Source organism: Aulostomus chinensis, chromosome 8 (genome assembly GCF_037954235.1).
Source record: "Aulostomus chinensis isolate RoL2024-O1b breed Wild chromosome 8, RoL_Achi_v1.0, whole genome shotgun sequence".
Taxonomy (NCBI): Eukaryota; Metazoa; Chordata; class Actinopteri; order Syngnathiformes; family Aulostomidae; genus Aulostomus; species Aulostomus chinensis.
In genome coordinates, this window is record NC_141327.1 from 11,377,100 (window position 1) to 11,397,589 (window position 20,490).

At 40.2% G+C, this 20,490-nt stretch overlaps 1 protein-coding gene across 4 annotated transcripts in view; it reads right to left on the reverse strand.

Annotated features, from left to right (window-relative positions):
• The window catches only part of gcgrb (glucagon receptor b), a 52,740-nt gene that overhangs the window by 11,456 nt on the left and 20,794 nt on the right, over positions 1–20,490 (reverse strand). Inside the window, exons 1-4 of one of the 4 annotated variants that reach the window (XM_086210919.1) lie at positions 19,828–19,896; positions 2,793–2,940; positions 2,611–2,707; positions 2,418–2,525 (exon numbers count right to left, since the gene is read on the reverse strand). In XM_086210919.1, the coding sequence (XP_086067045.1) occupies positions 2,418–2,525; positions 2,611–2,707; positions 2,793–2,846 (259 nt within the window). In that variant the 5' untranslated portion in view covers positions 2,847–2,940; positions 19,828–19,896. Of the gene's footprint in view, positions 1–2,417; positions 2,526–2,610; positions 2,708–2,792; positions 2,941–19,827; positions 19,897–20,490 lie in introns of those variants that run through there. The other 3 variants (XM_086210918.1, XM_086210917.1, XM_086210920.1) reach the window with 3 other exon arrangements.

Genomic DNA, 20,490 nt, shown 5'->3' on the forward strand with positions numbered 1-20,490 from the left:
TAAAATGATGTGATTTTGTTATCTTAGAATCAGATAGAGGTAAATGATGACTTTTGAGACAGCTTTCACCTGTCCCATTGCTAGTATTCATCGTAGCTAAGCTACCACACAGAGGAGAGAAGACTATTTATCTGCTTGTGTCACACTATGATTGACAATCAGAATATTACCCCAAAAGCAGTTGTGTTCTTTTAGGGGCCACAGGTGAATTATATCACATGGTCCTGCTTGATTTTTCCACATCCCAAGTTATTTCCACACAAACTGCATTAATCGGTCATGTAAACAAACATCCTACACAGGAAGTACTGCAGATCAATCACAAAATATATATATATATATTTTTAATGTTAAAGCACAAACCTGCTGATGATTTTAAAGCTCCACTGTATTAGATTGCTAATCTTAAACCTTCACACAAAATTCTACGCAACAAACTCAACTTTCATTCTATCATCATTGAATTCTTTTTTCCACTTAAAGAAAAGGACATGATGAGTAGCACTGCCAGTGATGAAGTTCCATTCAGGGTGAATTTGAATAAAATTTCCTCTGAGACCTCTTTTGTCTGAAGTTCAGCTGTGGTGTCATTGGATGTCTGTCATATCCTTGAATCTTTCAAATGAACTGACATCAAGTGGGCCTTGCAAGGTAAAAGTGGGTTAAAGAGGGGCTGTGATATTGAACAGTGCTCTTACATTTATTCATGAAAGCCATTAGTCTAAGAGTTCTAAACAAGACTCGGAAACATCAAGTGAGGATATGTGTTGATGTTGTTGTGTTGAAGTGTAAATAATGTACACAATTATCTATGTATCACATGTCCAATGCTGCGTTATCATTAGCGTACTTGATTTTACCTACTGATCATTTTGCATATGTCAATATACGGGTTTAAGGTAATGAACTCTATTCAGGTTTGTTCCTAATGGCTCACAATAGTGGATGGATAAACGTATTTGTAGTAGAGAGCCACTGGGCCATACAGTTTTGTATTTTCCATTACTGAAATTAACTCTAATGCAAGCAAAGGTTTACAAGACAAACATTTCATTTCGCAAGATAGTCTTCGCTGATGAAAACTGCTTTTTATTCAGCATGACATTTTAAAGACACATAAAATGCGGTGGAATTCATTAATGCTGTATTTACTGGTGTGTTTTATCCTATTGAACAAAACATTACATACATCAAGCGAGTGTGAACCACAGACCTTTTTTCAGGTATTTAAATGAAACCTTTCGAAAATTCTGTTTTCTTTGACACAAGCACCAAGCACCACAGAAAACAACCATGAGATATTTCTAGGACAGTATCCAGCTCCCAGCTCCAGCTCCAACTCATTACTACTACTACTACTACTAATACTAATAATAATGATAATAGCAATAGCAGTGCAATCAGCAGATCTTCTGTTACTTTAAGGCAATAAAGTACAATTATCATTAAGTATTATTATTTTATTATATTATATATATTATTGTATAATAATAATAATTATTATTATTATTATTAGTAGTAGTAGTAGTATTGTGTTTTGTTACTTTAAGGCAGTAAAGTATAATTATTATTAAGTATTATTTTATTATATATATTATTGTATAATAATAATAATAATAATTAGTAGTAGTAGTAGTAGCAGTAATAGTAGTATTGTGTTTTGTTATTTTAAGGCAGTAAAGTATTATGAAGTTGTCTTGAGCTTAATTTTTGGTAAACTAACAAGTTTCTTCTTGGCTGTCTACAGTGTCACTGCTGGCTAATATCACATGTTTTTTTTCACAAATGAAAAAAAAAAGGCTTTTTAAAAGCAGAACAAAAAACCGTGTTTGTCAAAAGATGACGTATTCACTAAAGCAGTCTGAAGGTAAAAATCTTTCTGTTGTGGTGAACTGGCCTGTTTAAACAGCCTGACACAAGATTGTAAGAATATTGAATACTGCCTTACACATACAGTAAATACAGTAAATGTGACTACCTGGTCTATGTATTATACATAAAAGACAAGTAAGTGGATCTTTGTGTTGAGTCTATTTTGTTACATAATATAATCGTCTTGTGTCTGAGTATATAATAGCCTGAAATTATACGCATCAGTGCCTGACAGAAACGTGTACATGTTGTGGCTTTGCATAATTGTTTAGTTCTTCAGCCTCAGTATCCATTTTCTCATTATTATCTCATTATTCTCATGCAGTGCCCGGCAGGTAAACCATGTATGCACACACACACACACACGCACACACGCACACACACACACACACACACACACACACACACACACACACACACACACACACACACACACACACACACACACACCACACCCAGGCGCACACATGCATATATGCACATATGCGTGCACGCATGAGTGCACATCCACCCACCCACCCGCCAAAAAATGGTCTCACACAGACCTTGATGATACCATGGCAGGAACCACGGGCAAGACACATTGACAGTGGTTCCTGGAAGCCCATCAGGCCAGCAGGCATACTGGTCAAAGGTCCTGTTGCACACCAGCCCTGAGGTGGAGAGCAAAGATTACCATGAGAGGCTAATATCAATGTTTTGTTCAGACATGAGCCCCCATGCAGGAATGGGCCTTACCTATGGCGGGGGGTGTGGCATTGATGTAGTCCAGACACTGGTTCTTGTAGCTGCTCCACTGCTCCTTCAGAAGCTCCAGGGAGTTAGTTGAGGAGACCTGCAGCAGAACCTCAAGCTTCAGGTTATGTGTTTTCTTCGGATTTGTCGACTCTCAGTATCGATTGGCAGGTTGGAAGTCGTACCGTTGTGCAGCCACGGAGCACGAGCAAGGCCCAGAGGAGACACACCTGGAACATCCCACTGGTGCTGGGAGGATGGGGATCGGTGGGGACCAGACCACAGAGGAGGCCCAACACATGAGGCACTCTCAGCCTTACGTCACTGTGTGGCCTACACACGGTAAGGAGAAACTGGTGAGTGAGTGTGTGTAAAGTATTTAAAACAATCAATATCAGTGACACTGAGGTCTTCTCTCTGCCTCTCTCTCTCTTTTTTAACAGATTTGAGATGGATTTGGTCCCCCCATGAGAAGAAGTACATCAACGTGTACAAACAATCTGTGTGATTTCCTGTTTCCACCAGGTGGATCAATGACTATTTTTCTACAAAAAACTGAACAATTTTCTCTTTGACCCATACTACCTCCACAGTGTTTGGTTGTGAAAATCAGCCTTATAGTTTTGCATACATCTGCTGACAGACAAAACAAACACCATAAAAAATCTTCCTCAATGGAAGGAGATAATTAAGACTTAACAGGAAACAATATCTACTTCTCTTGCTCTAGATTCTTAGGTTTCTTAAAACAGTTTATAATCTTCTCTTTACGATTGATAATAATAGATAAGAAGTGCCATCCATCCATCCATCCATCCATCCATCTATATTCTATTCCGCTTATCCGTTGAGGGTGTGGGGTGGGGTGGGGGGCTGGATCCTAGCTGACTTTGGGCGAGAGGCAGGGTTCACCCTGGATGGGTCGCCAGTCTATTGCAAGGCCATCAGGAGCAATTAGGGGTTCAGTGTCTTGTCAGACATAGAGTGGTATGTATAAAATAGACAGAATATATACAAAAAAGTACAGTATGGAATACAAAAGTACAGTGGGGATAGCAAATGTACTCTCGTGCAATATTTCCAGTGTGCATTACTTAGTATTTTTTTTTTTTTTTTTTTTTTTTTTAATTTCCTGACACTCTGACCATTTGCAGTTCATCCGAGTGACAGCCTGGGGGTAGAGACTGTCTTTGTGCCTGGTGGTCTTGGCATACAGGGCTCTGTAGCACCTTCCAGAGAGGAGAGGATCAAACAGTTAGTGACCAGGGTGTGATGGGTCGGCAGAGATGGTGCCTGCCCGTTTCCTGACCCCAGACCTATAAAGGTCCTGGACGGAAGGCAGGTCGGCCCCGATGATTCTCTCTGGTGACCTGATTGTTTGTTGCAGTCTGATCCTGTCCTGTTTGATGGGCGGTCCAAACCAGACAGTGATGGCTGTCCACAGGACAGACTGAATGATTGCAGTATGGAAGATGATCAGCAGCTCCTGTTGCAGGTTAAACTTCCTGAGCTGTCACAAGAAGTACCACCTCTGCTGGGCCTTTTTCTGGACAGTGTCTATGTGGAAGGTCCACTTCAGGTTCCGGGAGATTGTGGTTCCCAGAAACTTGAAAGTGTCCACAATAGATACTGTGTTGTTAAGGATGATGAGGGGGAGAGTGTGGTCGGGCTCTCCATTTGTGAAATTTGTTTGTGAAAATGTGGAATGATATTCATAGCAGGTGGGCTTTCCTGAGGCATCAGTTGAGCATCTTCACCTGTGAAGTTGGAGAACAAAATGAAATCTGAAACGTTTCTGCAAAAAATACCTTAACCATGGGAACATTTTTGGCTAAAACGTTTCAAATTCCATTCTGTTCCAGTCTCTGTGCACCCGTTGATTTGCTTTCCCAGCCATGTGTGCTAAGACGTTGTTGTACCTGACACAGAGCTAAGACAAACATCAATAGCCTGACATCCCAGCACATTTATTTTCAACTTCATTTTCAGAGGACCAGGAGGCAAACAACAATACACCAAATCTTTGCTGTGGTTTCATGCAGCAACAGACTTTTTTATTTTGTGTTGTAACAGAAAAAAATGAAATTTTTACATTGACATGCAGCTCTTATTGATTCAATAAAAAAAATAGAGGAACAGAGTTTACCTCCTCCGGAAGGCAGACCATGTATTCTGGGAGATTGTAGAATAATGAGATGGGTCAAACCCAGTGTTTTCCATCCTGTTCCCATAGCACCAAAAGCTCCTGATTTTGGTTCAGTGTGTGAAATAACAAAATAAAGAATAAATACGACTTCCTTTTGTATTCTTGCTGTCCAAAAATCCCACCAAATGATTTGCAAGAGGAATTTCTTCATTTCTTACAGATTGACTTTTTTTTTTTTAACATGTATATGTTAATACATGTGTAATTTAAAGCAGAGGGCTTGGTGATCACAACAAAAGATCATATTGGATGGTCATGTTACACTGTGATGGCATCTTAGCCAAGGGTGATGTTGGGTGCTATTTGTGTGGAATCTCTCCAAAGACCTGCTTATAGGGATCAGATTACAAATGCCTGCACAATTCAGACATCAAGAACGCATGTCTGGTGTATTGTGTATTGTGGCCAGCGTCTCAAATATTTAGCTGACCGAGTGCACTTATCGTCAGTTCATGTTTGACATAGATATTTAAAGGATAATTCTAGGGATGTAATCTACAATCATCCCTCATATGCACAGTCACATATCAAGATGTGGCTCGCTTGATTTTCAGGGATACTGGGCACATGAGAGCATAAGCATGCATATGCATACGTGTATTTGCACACGTGTGCCCGAGGGCTGCCAGTGTCTCTGTGTCTGTTTTTATTTCATCATACAGACAGCGCCTAATTTTAGGATTATCTGATAGCCTTATCGACCTTACAGACAGGTTCTACATCTCTCTCGCACACACACACACACACACACACACACACACACACACACACACACACACACACACACACACACACACACACACACACACATTCTCCAGCCTCTGTTTGGAGGGTTGTTACATTCCAGATGGAGGTCAGTATATAAATCTAAACGTTTTGCAGTAGCTACACGCCACTGCTATAGAGTGAAACTTATCATGGCGCGCAGATGTGATCTTCACACCAGTCTTGCTTGATGACTGGTTTTTGTTCCTATTGGGTTTGTGGAGAATTCTTTCAACTAAATCCAGAAGGTTTTGAAAGTAAGAATATTAGGTACAGAAATACCATTTTCCCACAGCACATTCTTATGGCATGCAGGTTTTTTTTAAAAAAATAACCTGGTTAAACCTGCTAAAATAAGCTGATCGACCCTTTTCCCAGAGAAGGTGCTGCTCTGTTTTGTTTTTCATCCGGGTGTGTCACTCATTCAGTGTCATGAATGCATGAAAAACAGGCAAACAAACAGTATAGTAGATCCTTGGCTGTGTTTCTGTAGTTACGATTTTTTAAATATTTTGCTCCGATCTATTTTTCAAACTCACTGTAGACTCTAACAATGTTACAACCATCATAACACAGGTGAGTTGTATTTGAAATGACAAAAGTCTCAGAAGTTAACAATGACCGGCAGCCTGCAATTTCACCTTGGTTTTGTGTTTACATCAATAATTTGAATGAATCATTTAACCAAAGAATGGATTAAAGTGGGACAAACGCCAGATGCTAGCAGGCGTTAACAGGCTTTACAGGCCGGTGGGAAAGGAGCTTGAATTAATATGTGATTTTTTTTCACCCATGAATGATGTCAAAATATTGAAAGAAAAACCTGAATAAATGAGTGAAGAAAGGGATGATTAAGCTCCCATATGAGGAGTCAAGTATGAGGGGTCACGGAATATGTTGATGAGCATTAAGATATTGTGAATTAATGCAGACACCTGATTTCCTGTTTAGTTATGAATCCTCTCCGGAGTTAGCGGCCAAAGGCTTCCTTTTCTGTTTGCTGATGGATCAATCATGGTTGATTTATTTTAGCATCCTACGATTAAGTTACATTCACTCAGCAAAACCCTGGCTTCTGCTGTCACCGGCTTCACCCCATATGCTAAATAGCGCTAGCATCCAGTTAGAAGAAAACAGTGTCCATGACTGATAATCATACAGTATAATGAGGTCAGAGCTGTGTGTGTGTGTGTGTGTCTGTGTGGATGCTGTCGTGTTGAGGTGAGGTACACAAAGAGATGGAAAGTGAGAAAATATAAGTACAACCTGAATGCTCACTGAATAGCATGAGCACAATCAGCCCATGTGAGTCATAGATTTCTCCTTGGAATAATTCTGAATAATGTATCACTCTTCAAATGAACCTGAACGTGGCCACTAACTAGAAACGACAGAAGAAGTGTCCGGAAACATCTAAACCAAACCACAACACTTCTAGTTTGACTCTACCGTCGAGAGAGAGGAGTGAGTTGGTCAAACAGAATACAGCAGCTCGTCGCACGTGGCAAATTAATGATAGCTGGTAGTTAGAGTGGTTCGTAGCTCAGACCAAAGTGCTTGGAATTCGGAGCATTTGACTGAGTAAAGAAGACGTGGATTATTTTAGATAATGTGCTTCAGAGATAGTAAATGAATATTTTGCACAGTTTTGCAGTTAATTGTCAGTCAATCGCTGTCAATATGTTGAGCTTCAAGCTTTTAAAAAATGGCTGTTTTTTTAAGAATTCTGGAGTCGTAAGGAGGCGATGCAGGAGGGGAAATTACTAACACCTACTTGTGAATACTTGAAGACAGACAAAACACAACATCGCTTTTAGACAAATTATGAACAGATTAAATGCCACAGATTAATTAAATTTAATAATACAGGGGATGATGATAATACTTCAATTTGTACCGTTATTTGTTGTCTTTACAGCCATACACACAGCTGTTTGGCTCTTTCTTTGACATGTTTTATGCTCTCTCAGTTCAAACACAGCACATGTTTTTCTTGTCCTGAGTGAGACATGAGGAAGACCAGTTGATGTGTGACAGACGACCAGCTATTATGTCATCACGGTAATGCTGCCTGCTGCTAGGGTTAGGGTTATGCCTGCGCATGTGAGGCATAGTTAACAATTAGCTCGGCCACCATGGGCATCTCCAAGTGATGCTCAAATCAATAAAGTTTGTCTAAATGATGAGGAGAGGAGTGGGCAATTGGGCAGAGTGTGATGAGCAGGTAGATGGTAATAGAGCCTGGAGTGCAGGGCTATAATGGAGCTAAAAGAGCAGTAATTATGTTATTTCTTCCTCGCTAAGCCGCTCTGCCTCACATGGAGACTGACAGCCAACTGCTGTTACACTCCGTATCTCTGCACGACTTTCTTCTCCTGTGTTCTCATTTTTGTTCTTTGTGTCATCCTTTCTATTAAGTTCAAACAACACGTTAGAACCCCCCACAAACACACATAAAACTTCAAGGTTTATCCAAGCTACAAAAAAACCCACAAATTTTCCAACTCTGTAGTTAATATCTCTTGATGCTCTTTTTTTTGGGAGGGAAGTTTTTTTTTTTCTACATGACTTATCAGAATATATTAAGAGGAATCATAGTCAGGCAATAAAAAAAATTTTGGTCACTGTGTTAAATTGAACGTTAGTTTATAACATACAGTTTTACTTATTTTCCATTTAACATATGTATCAAATCCAGTGTGATCTACCAGTTCATTCTGTGACAGAAGTACAAAGGATACCGATATTTGGAAATTCCATCCATCCATTGTCTTCCGCTTATTCCTGTTAAGGGTTGGGGGGGGGGGGCTGGAGCCTATCCCAGCAACTACAGGTGAGAGGCGGGGTTCACCCTGGACAGGTCACCAGTCCATCACAGGGCCAACACATAGAGACAGACAACCATTCACAGTCACAGTCACACCTACAGTCAATTTAGAGCATCAATCAGCCTCGTCCTCTCTTGATGTCTTTGGACTGTGGGAGGAAGCTGGAGTACCAGAGAGAACCCACACAGGAACAGGGAGAACATGGAGACTCCACACAGAAAGATGCTGTGCTGGAGCTGGGACTGGAACACAAAACCTTCTTGCTGTGAGGCAACAGTGCTGACCACTGCACCTCCGTGACGCCATATTTGGAAATTAATTTGAAAAAACTTGTTTTACATTTCCAAATGTTAGTTTACTCCTTTCCTCTCCCTGATGTAAGACTATGAATGAAACAGTTGTGTATAGATCCATTCATCCATCAATCCATCCATTTTCTTCACCCCTTAGCCGTTGAGGGTCACGGGGGGTGGGGGGGCTGGAGCCTATCCCAGCTGACACTGGGTGAGAGGCAGGTAGGTGTGTATGCCCTTGTCCCTTTTTATTATGAAGGTGAATGTTTGACAGTTTGACAATGAAATCAGTAAGAGGTAGAATACATGCATGTGTGTTCGCCCAATTAAATGATAATGTACAGTATATTTTTCAAAATGTATTTAATCTTGTCACTTATTTTGAGATTTAACATTGTGTGTGTGTGTGTGTGTGTTTGTGTGTGTGTGCTCCTCAACCGTCTGTGTGTCTGTCTTCAGGCAGATGGACATGGTAGCAGATAAGTTTAAATAATTAGACTTCATGTTTACTTTGCACTAGATTTAATATTTCTAATACAAAATAAAAGCCCCATAAATGTTAGAGGTAGCCAAAATGTAAAAGTTACATTTTTATAATCACATCTTATCACATCATTACAGTCTACATTCATAATCTTTTGAGTACTGGAAGTGTTTGATTGCTGAATTCTGTCGGGGGTGAAACTCCTCCATTGTTGTACCCTGTATTATAGGCTATAAATGCTAGCCCACTCTGTTTTTCATGAGCGACAGCGTGATTGTGGTGTGGGAGCTAACCTACACTCATGCTTTTAACTCTTCTGCGCTCTGGTTAATCCACATCCCCATATTTTTTGGAAGCAGTGTCAAATAAATAGTCCCTACAAAAATGATAGAAGCATTCCTAATGCAGACACTGTGATCATGCTTTTATTGGCTATTTGGAATCAAACATAGTCATTATGCCTCCCAGTGAAAGGAATTTTCACATCTATGCAGCCCGTGGTGCTCAGCCATATTTGTGCGTGTGCACAATGGTACCATTATCGCCGCATCGCTGATTAACTCACGCCACAGCTCCCCCTATTTCCCAATGTTTAGTAGATTTAGCTCCATGAGCAGAGTGCTCATGGTTGCATTGAGGAGCGGAGCCTTTCTGTCAAATGTAACCTTGCAACTATCTGCTTCAAATGTTCTGTTTCTGGGCTCGATGTCTCAAACGACCGTGTGGATGATCTGCGTAGCAACTGCTTTCAGGAGAGTTTTCAATCAAGACAAATAAAATGAAAACTCTCTGCCAGGCTAAATACAAGGAAATGTAAAAACTCCCTGTCTGTTTTTTATGTTCAGCAATTTGTGTGAACTGACCAGACTGTGCACTGAAGCAAACACGCGCACAACTAGAATTATATCCTATGAAGTGCTTTCACATAGCCCTTTTAATCTGGTAGCAGTCCTCTGTAGTGCTGGTTCATTGGGAACAGATCAGGTGTATTTGGTCCCAAGAATGTGTGTTTGCGTGCATGTGCGTGTATGTGTGTGAATGTGTGTTTATGTTTGCAAGTGTGTGAGACTGTGTTATGATTAACTGAAGTGGGTGATGGCGGTGACCTACAGTAGAATGTGCTCTTTCAGCATATGTTATGCCTCATGAACAGAGCAAGGGAATCATTTTTCTCTTTTCATCTCTCACTGACTGAGGTTCTCTCTGCCCTCACATTACTCCCCTAGGACTCCCCCACTCCAGAAGAAAATGGGCAAAAGCGGAGGAAAAGGCCACCAGGCATTGACAGAATTCCTCCCTGTTCCCTTACTTATTATTTATTTCTCACTCTCTGGGGAGGATTGTCTGAGCATCTTATTTCCTGCATGTCTTGGCTCATGCAGGAAGTCACAGAAGGGGTATTATAACAGCAGATCTGGATCTGACAGACAGGCGTCAGTGCTTCTGCTAACAGGTCAGACTTGAACATCTTAGCTGGACACCGCAGATGGCTGAACCAGACACATTTTTATCCTGTACTGTTTTGTGTGAAAGTCTAAGAGACTCCACTGTGTTTTTCCATCGGAAAGACGAACTGTGCTGTATGTTGTTGCATGTAAAATGACCTTTTTTTTCTACGGGATAGCCGTCATTTTAAAATAGAAGAAAGGCTGGTTTCTCATGTCAGTTCCACTCACAGAGGGTGTCTGGGATAAATAGATGTTTGTGTAACACTGAGCCAGTGGTTGTGTTTGAGTTCAGCATTTAATTAAGAATGCGTTTATTCTCCTGTTTGATATAATTAAACCGTGACGATGTTGCATCTGAACGTAGGGGTCGTGCGGTAGCTGTTCAATGGTGTCCTCATGACGATCATAAAAGTTGTTTGTGTACACGAGTGTGTTAACGAAGGAAGGAAAGGGAGATAGACGGAGGGGGAAAACACGGGGAGAAGGCTTGGTCAGTACATACCATTCTCAGTGTCCCGTGGAGAATGCCAAGACTTAGACCCTAAATCCTCAGCTTTACACTCCCTGGAGTCCCCCAGAAAAGGCTTCACTTATACCCCAGATATCCTGTTTGCTATAGTCTCCTTGAGCCCCACGTCACTCCCGTACACACCCTCTCTCCTATGGAAACCACTTCCCCATGTTGCACGCACACACACACACACACACACACACACACACACACACACACACACACACACACACACGCACACACACACACACACGCACACACACACGCACAAAGCATCCATGGGCTCCAAATTGAGATGACATGCAAGGATTAATAATTCAACAAGTTATCTAAACAGAAAAAATAGCAATATGCAATACTTGACAATTCAAAATAGGAAATATTTGACGATTCTATTCAAAAAAGTTTTTGAGCTCACATCGATATGATTATCAGGATGATCATGATCAGTTAAATAATTTATAATAATATTAATTTCTGGGAGCTGTCATATAAGGGGGTAGATCATTTGTCTAATTGCTGCTTGAAAGTTTACACCTTAACACATTTTGTGTATAATTACCAGAAAGTTTCTTGTGTTGTTGGAGCAGAAAGGTGTAGCGGAGTCTATTTTGTCACCATCAAGTAGAGACAGAAGGAGAATCTTATTGATCCTCGGGGGAGGGGATCATTAATTTTCATTGCTACTGATAACAGATTGCTACTCTAGACTGCTTAATGATTTGAGTCATTACTGATAACATTTCTGTTCAGGGTGGAAAGATGATGATACATTTCTAACAGTACTGGAGAGCTTTTAATGGAGAAATAGAAAATCACGGAACCAGCAGTAATAAATGTGTCAAAGTGGCATTATACTCCTTCACCATATTAGATTGCATCTTCCTCCTGGAGACAGAGTGAAGCGACATTTGAAAACAGCGCAATCTAGGTAAAGAAAGTTGGGGAATGTGATGTAGTTTTTGCATTAAAATCAACAAATAGAACTATTTAAATGGGAACTCTACTTAATGTTGTTGTAATGCTGTCTGTGCTGTAGTTACCTGGTGTTGGGAGGACAAGTTTCAAATCAATCTGAGGTACTGCATTTTAGCGTCAATGGATGGGCCTCATTGTCACTCCTCAGACAGGACATCGTCCTTCTCTACAACTTCAAATATAAAAGTTGCACTGACTTGGTAAAGAGCTGATCCATGTGGAACAGCGGATCAGCTCTTCACCCTCGCTAGGCTGCTGTAGGGGGCTTGGGAGTTTGCCCAACCAGTCCACATGTGCACCAAAAAAACATACGCGTTTGAATATTTTGTCTAAAAATGATCCTAAAAGTTAAAAGTTGATAAAAAAAATGATGCACATATAAATTATAAATTAAAGGAAAGCAGTGGTTTTGATCTTTCTCTTGATATGTTCAGTTTTTTTCATGATCACAACAAAAATTATTCTGAGGATCTTGAAATATTGGAGAAAATTTTCGGTAACGCTGGCAGGGAAAGAGTTAATGACATTAGGAAGTGGGTTCTTGTGGAGCAGGTCTTAATCTTCACCCCCATCTATTATCATTAACCTCTCACCAAGACACCAAATAGCAGAATTCACTACAACAGCAACACCAACTGAAAAGTAGTGTTTGACAGCAAAAATGAAAAGTGTCTGTTTATTTTACTCGTAAAATAAACTATTTCTCCACACTTCTTTTTAGTTTCCTGCCAACAATTCTAAAGTCTCCTCAAACAAATCATGTCTTTCGTAAGCTATTAAATACATACAAGATATTTCTGTTTGCCAAACAGCCCGCCAAGTGGAGGGCTATTTACTGCTAGCTTAACAGCTTTCCAGAAATCTGTCCTCATTGTGAACCTCAGTGGCTTTTTCCTATGATAACATTAGCAAACTAATGAATATTCCAGGCTTAATGCGATAATCACATGTAAACGAGAGAACCTCAAAATTACAGGGGGAATCATACTTGTCTCCTTTAGGTGAAGTCTGAAGCCTTCATGTGTTCTTGTCCTCTTTCACTGTTGTGATACATCACGACTTGTCGCTGTGACGACAGTTAAATAAGGCAGCGACAAGACCGAACCCCCAAAATATCCCCAGCATGGACCCTTTTCACAGCAGCCGCTTTGACATGTCATCCTAGGATAAACACAGGTGTAATCAATCAAATTAAAGTGGTACTTCAACCAAAAAAGTGTATGTTGTCCTTGTCCTGTGCCAAAAAAAGCATATGTTGCCATTTGGGTGCTCACAAAGACGAATACATGAAAGCAGAAAGAGCTGTGTATATTTAGCTTGAAGCTAACACGACAGATGGCTAAGAGCGAACAAAAAAACGACAAAACTGTCCAAAAATGTCCATTTACAAGCTCTCGAGCAGATCGTCCGTAATCCGCAGACTCTTTGATCCACAGATTCTTTGATTTGAGCAAACAAGCAAAACAAGCAAACCATAATCTCTCTGCTTTGACACTGGAGAGCGTCCAGCGGGCACATTCGGCCAAATCAACTGGCTTGTGCTTGTCCGCACTCATTAATGGTGGCACCCAACTGGAAGTGTTACAGTTTGTTTGTTATACCGTATGAGGAACCTGAGAGTTTATATGGATGTTATTGGGCAGTTTTGCCATTTTCTTTTTATTGCCATAGTTGTTGTTGGCTTCAACCTTAAAATGTTATTGTTATTGTTAATGTTAATTTCCAAATTCTGGCGTCACAGAGAAGGAACGGAGATTATCTTGGTGAGCCTTAGACACCTACTCAAAGCGCAAAAACCACTTTTTGGGGTTCATTATTGTTTTAATTGTATTCCTGTTCTGTTTAGTCTGTCACCGTTCTCGTGAGCCAGCAAACTCTACACCAGAACCCTGGTCCACCTAAATGGAACAAAGCCTTAATAAATGACTCCTGTGTTTACTCTACAATGACATGCCAGAAAAGCTGTGGTGAGAAGGGCCAAACCGAGTTCAAACACAATGTAATTGTATTACTCTGACTGGTATTACTAGTGAAGTTATGTGATGCTGCCAAACACCGTTGTTTTCTATAAACCAAACAGACACAAAAGGGTAAAAGGACAGATGAAGCATTACGTGTCCTACACCTCTACACTGTACCTGGAGGGGGAAATGTCAAAAGCGTGTGTGCCACTGTATATCATAACCAAACTAACCTGCCTGTCATGCATGCTGGGGGAAAATACTAAACACCACTTGACACACCCTGTCACACCTGTGATAGCTGCAAACATGAGGGATGCAAACTGGTGGCTGATAGCCTCTCTCTCTCTCTCTCTCTCTCTCTCTCGCTCTCTCTCTCTCACACACACACACACACACACACACACACACACAAAACATAGTGACTAGCGATGATGCAAACCGCAAACACTCGTGAATGACCAACAGCTCTTTTGATGGGCTCGTTAACAGACATGATGCAAATGGAGATGGCATAGATGCGAGCTGGATGAGCATGTGTGTATGACACACACAGCTACATCAAACTCCAAAAGATGGGTCACCAAATGAAGGCCACCGATGAGCTCCTTGCTATGTACATGTTCAATGCATTCTGTTTATTAAACAGCCTTTCCATGATCTGAGGAAATCTGAAAAGTTGTTCTTTTGTCTCAGCTTTTTTTTTTTTTTTTCCCACCATTTATCTTCTGTGCAATTGCAATGTGAAATGAGGAGGTCTTTTTAAAGATCAGCATCAGTCAGGCTTGGACTAGCAAACTGGCACTTCTGGTACTGTAAATGTCACATGGACCCTAGTGGGCTGCACGGCCACCATTGGTAATGTAGGGAAAACTGGACCGGCCCAGCTGATGTTTGAACAGCCCAGCTGGTTTGGATGGATCTTCTAGTGTAATTTGAATGTCCTTTTAGTTATTTAATCTGACAAAAAACAATATTTCATCAGCAAACCCTGCGGTTACAGTCGGTCTCGTACTGGATGGCTGCACTTTTACCTTTGAGGGAAATACAATGCAACCTTGGCTTTTAGTGCCTTACAAATTCTTGCAAAACACATGAATACTAAAGGAAATGTGACAGAAATGAAAACACACCTCTTTTCCAATGTTAAATAACACGCTGAACACAAACTTAGCCTTGCACTCATAACATTGTCAGATGTTGCTGTGTTACCATGACAGCAGTGACTCAGGTCCCATCACACAACAAGGCGACTCTTTATGGGATTAAAAACCTTCAGCGGAGATTTTATGAGCACGTTTATATTTGGGAACCATTTTTGATATCCAAATACTGGATTAGTATTCTATTCTATTCTGTTCTATTCTATTCTATTCTATTTACCTCTTCACCAACTTCGAGCTGTATTTTACTGTCCCCTTTTTTAATTCAGTCTTTGTTTTAACAGTTTGTTTCTTTTTTGTCAGGTTTCTCAATACAAGTGTGTGAACATGAAGATGAATGAGATTATTAAAAAAAAGGAAAGAAAACAGATAATTAAACGTAAATTAAAAAAAAAATCACACTGAAAGGACCTGAAAACTGATTAATCATATCATTTGGGATAGATGTTAAAAATCCCTCTGAATTTCAGCAGACAACTTGAAAACAGTTAGGTTAGCCAAACTGTTCTACTTAATGACAAAAACAATTCACGCTTAAAATATGATTAACAGTTGTGTAAATTCTGGGTTGGTTTTTTTTGTATTAATGAATCTCGAAACATTTTCAGGAAATGAAAGATGAACTGAAACAAGGTCTCTGGCATCAAATATTCTTGTTTACAGACGCAGCAGCAGGACCTTCACCACAGTGAAAGGATGGGGGATGATACAGAAGATTAACTGATGCACATTTTCAATAAATATAATTTCTCATGTGTATATTTAAAGCTTTAAGACATCCTGATCCAGGCTAGTCCACTTCATCTTGAATAAACCCCTTTAAAATGTAGAGTGTATCGCCGTAATTAATTCTGAACCCATTAAAAAGATGAAAGAAGGCTTCTTTCGTTCTTTTGACAATCGTCCCCGAAGCCTCTTATTTGTGACAGAGAATCCCTGTAAGTATAAAATATGAGAAATAAACAGAGGGGAGAGATTTTAGGTCTGTTTTTTTTCTATCAGGTAAGATGCATTTTGGGAATAGTGAAGAATGATAATTGGATAATTCTGTTGAAGTTAAATAGAGCCATATGTCCCCAAGGCACTAAGAGACACATAATTTAATCTTTCTCTGTGTGTGCGCATGAGCGCGTGTGTAAGAGCGAGATTGTGTATACTACAACTCAGAATTCATTTGGCTCTTACTCCCTTTAAATCATATTAAAGATATTTGTCTTTATTGGGTTGTTTTTATTGGAGCTCTGAGGGGTATATCGACTAATCAACCTGGAGTCTGACTCACCTGCACCAGTGAGGCGATGCCACGCCGTCAATCTCTAAGGCCTCTTCCCAGATTTACAGGCTGGCAGAATCCTTAGCTGTGTTTTTATGTAGTATTAGTACTGCAGTTTATCTATGAAGCCTGCACACTTTCATTTACTCCTTTTTCTAAGAGTAGGTGTTTCATCTTAAAGTTAAAAGAGTCATGTGCACATTTCACTTCATGTAGGAAGAGACCACTGGGTTTTCCCTGGGGGACAGCATTATCACAGTATAATTAAGACTTCCCAGGATAATACAGAATGAAACAATTAAAATAACCAAAGCCTCAACACAACGCAAATACATATGTAATAACTACAAATACAGTACTAATTCACCATCTCTACTTAAATAAAAATGAAGGTAAAGGCTCTGAACTGAGGTCTGTAACTGAAAGTGAGAGCCTAACCCGAACCCTGGGAAGCGCAGATATTTGTATTAAAATACAGGCAGTCAAAGTGAAGCTTTAAAAAATAAATACTTGAGTAAGGTTCGAGTATGTGCAGTAACAAGTTCCCACTTCAGCACACAGGTGTTCTATTCTTCTGGCTGATTAGAGCTCCGCTTAGGTTGAACTCCTCTGCTGGGACTTAATTTGCTAATGGAGCTCTTTCACAAGAGGTTGACAAAGCAGTAAAAGTACAGGTATAATAAAAGACATTAACAATGGCTGCGTTCACTCGAGGTATTCCGCTTAGCAGTGTCTGTGGGTCCACATACACGATACCAAAACCTTGGAATTAGCTAGGGAATGGAACTAATCTTATCAGTTACTCCTGGGCAGTGTAAAGACGTCACATCTGTTGCGCGGATAATAATTCCTGATCCTGTGTTCACCTGACCACTAGAAACAGAAAGCAACAGTCTGGAAGTACACACCAATATTTGATGAGCTGCATTTGTTTCGTGCAGTGTTTGAAAGACTTCAAAGAGTATAATTGCTCCCATACTTGGTTTAGTATCTTATTGCTACATTGAATATTTATTCATTACCCAGAATGGAATATCATATCCTCTTTTTGGGAAAATATCAGTAGACACAACTTGAGTTGACAGAGTTATCGATTAAACCTGCATGGGAGCACTCAAAGGTGACAAGAGTGACATAACCTACAGTAGTGTGAGCCAGGAATGTGTCAAGCTTTTAATAACAATCTTGTGAGATAAAAGTCATGTTTTCAGCTGCTGTCATATTCATGTGAAACCATCAAAAATAGAAAGAGAAATCGACTACAGCGACATTTTATTTAGAGGGTTTGCAGAACGCCATCCGTTCACATTGTCCTTTCACAGTCCTGTTCGTATCAGTGGATGTTGGCAAATGTGCGCCAGCCTCAAAAAGTTCAATTTTTTCAGTTTATCAATAAGAAATGTGATCCAGTTGTTGTATTTAAATTCAAATTCCCAGCCCCATGTTGTTGGCATCGTTCTAAGTGATCTAAAAGTGTAAACTGCTAAGTAGAGTAGAAAACATAAACCAGCGTTTTTCCACCCACTGGCTAATAATGCACATCAGCGCTCTCTATGCTGCTAACATGAGGTGTTAGAGGATTGGTGGTCTCCCAGGGGGGTTGCAGGGTTCATTTGGTGTAACAAACCGTTCACATTCATTAATCCAGTGAATAATTTTCCCCCTGATCTCTGTGCATCCATGCACACACACACGCACACACAGACACACACACACACACACCCTGTAGAAACGTGCTGTAGTTAGACATGTAACCATGCATGCAACATATGGATTAACAACCTTGCACACACAAAAATGATAAACCCATTTATCAAGTGTACATGAAATATGTAATGTATTTTGCCAGTCCAGTGAGATATGAAGAATTGTAACAGAGTGTGTGACAGCACACATCCCTCAGCACAGGACTGCAGATGGAGAGCAGGATGGCGGTGAGAGAGATGTGGTTATATGTAGAAAAACCCCAGAGGAAATGAGAACCAGATGGGTGTTTCTGAGGTGGCGCACAGTAATTATGATGTCATTTATGTAGAGTGATTCGGGACATTTCTGAAAAAAATATCGATAAAAAAACATCTTACTACCAAACCTTGAAATACACGTAAATGCACAAAGAATCTAAATCTAAACAGAGTTTGTATTCAAACAGAGCAGCGCTAGAATGGAGATACCAGTGTAATCTTGCGTTATCAAACAGGACTGTACACCATGAGCTGACTAGTACCCTGCAGTAAATTCACCCTGTCTTCTACATGACTCATCTAATGAGGATTCAGAATACTTTCCTGGTATAAGCAGTTTCTATTTTTTTCTAGTCTATAGTATGATAACACCTCACAATCAATCAGGTGCATATTAATGATTTGGGCACAGTGTTTTCTTCTTGTTCACACTGCCCCCAGCGCAAAGAGGAACTAGTACAGATTCTATGAGGTGTCACCAAGTAAATACACTAACAACATGAAAGATACTAACACTGTATTATATGCGGGTATAAATGATAGGCCACAATACTCCAAATAAATGCTATTTTCTCATTTTTAGTAAAAGAAGGGAACGGTTCAAAACAGAATGCCGTTCATCCTTAAATTAAATAATGAACATACGTTAGTGAGCGCTTTGATTGCATGTATATTCTGTGCCTTTACTTGGAATATGAGTGGGCATATTTACTCCTTTGCCTGTAGTGGTGTTTTGAAATCACCACAGTCTGCTTGTGGAAGTATTTCCTCCATTTATTGTCATAAATACAGGCATTGTGTCTTGGGTGTTTCCAAAATGTAGGTGAGCTACGTTCAACAGTGTACCTTCTCACGTGTTGCTGTGTCTGATATACTCTTGTATTGATTTTATTCATGGATGCCCAGTCGCTGAGATAGAGGTCGCAACTCATCTTCCTGGGCTCCACAACAGCAAAAAACAAATCAAATATCAAACAGCAACACTTTACAACAGAAGAATATTGACCCTCATCATAAATACCGGCACCCTAACATCATCCACTGCATCTTCCCTGCTGATCTGCTCTTTTTCACAGCCCTTTACTCATGTTTTTCAATTTATGTATATTAAACATATTTCTCAAAGCTGCACCAAATTCAACACTGCGCTCTGTGCAGGCTGATGTTGGTCACATGTTGAAGTTATCAAACGACAGACTGTACATCAATATGGATGTATTTTGCTTTATTACAGAGATGCATTAGTCCGAATTTACTTAAAATCGTACAATTTGTCAACTATGCATCACAGTCTTCATCGTCTAAGACTCTTCTGAGACAAAGAAATAAGAAGTTGAATTTTTTACCTTTTTTTTCTGTTTCAGAATGATGGGTAGGTGGCCGAGGCAGGGAGCCGGGCGAGAAGAGGGTTGTAGTCACCCAGGCGTGAGATAAGAAGTTCCTGAATCAGCTTTCTGTGTAAGGAACTCTTGAATTTTCTAGTAGGATCTGTTGCAATGGGAGAACCATCAGAGGAGGGCAGAGGGTCAGCCTGAGCTTGTTGGCAGTCTGAGCGGTATTACAGAAGATTTGTCAATGGAGATGGAATCTTCCCTGGGAGACCGTGTAGTGATGTTTTCATCCCCACTGTTACACACAGATAAAGGAACTGCCTTTATCAAAGGAAAGCTCAAAGAATCTCAAGTTTTAATCTGTTGTCACTGCACATATGCACCAGCACACGTTATCACAGAATACAGTATATAATCGCAATCCATGTAATCTGAGCGTCAGAGGTGCACTCAGCTCCTTTACTATGGCTTCCTGTCCCCTGTCCAAGCTTCAACTAACTGTCCATTATTAATGAGACTCGGCAGCAATGACAAACCTGCAACTACACACATAAATTTACACACTGCATGGTAAGGGTGTGTATATTGAAGAGTGTGTGTGTATGTGTGTGTGCGTGTGCGTGTGTGTGTGTGTGTGTGCGTGCGTGCTGCCTTAAACACCTGAGGTGAAGAACTCAA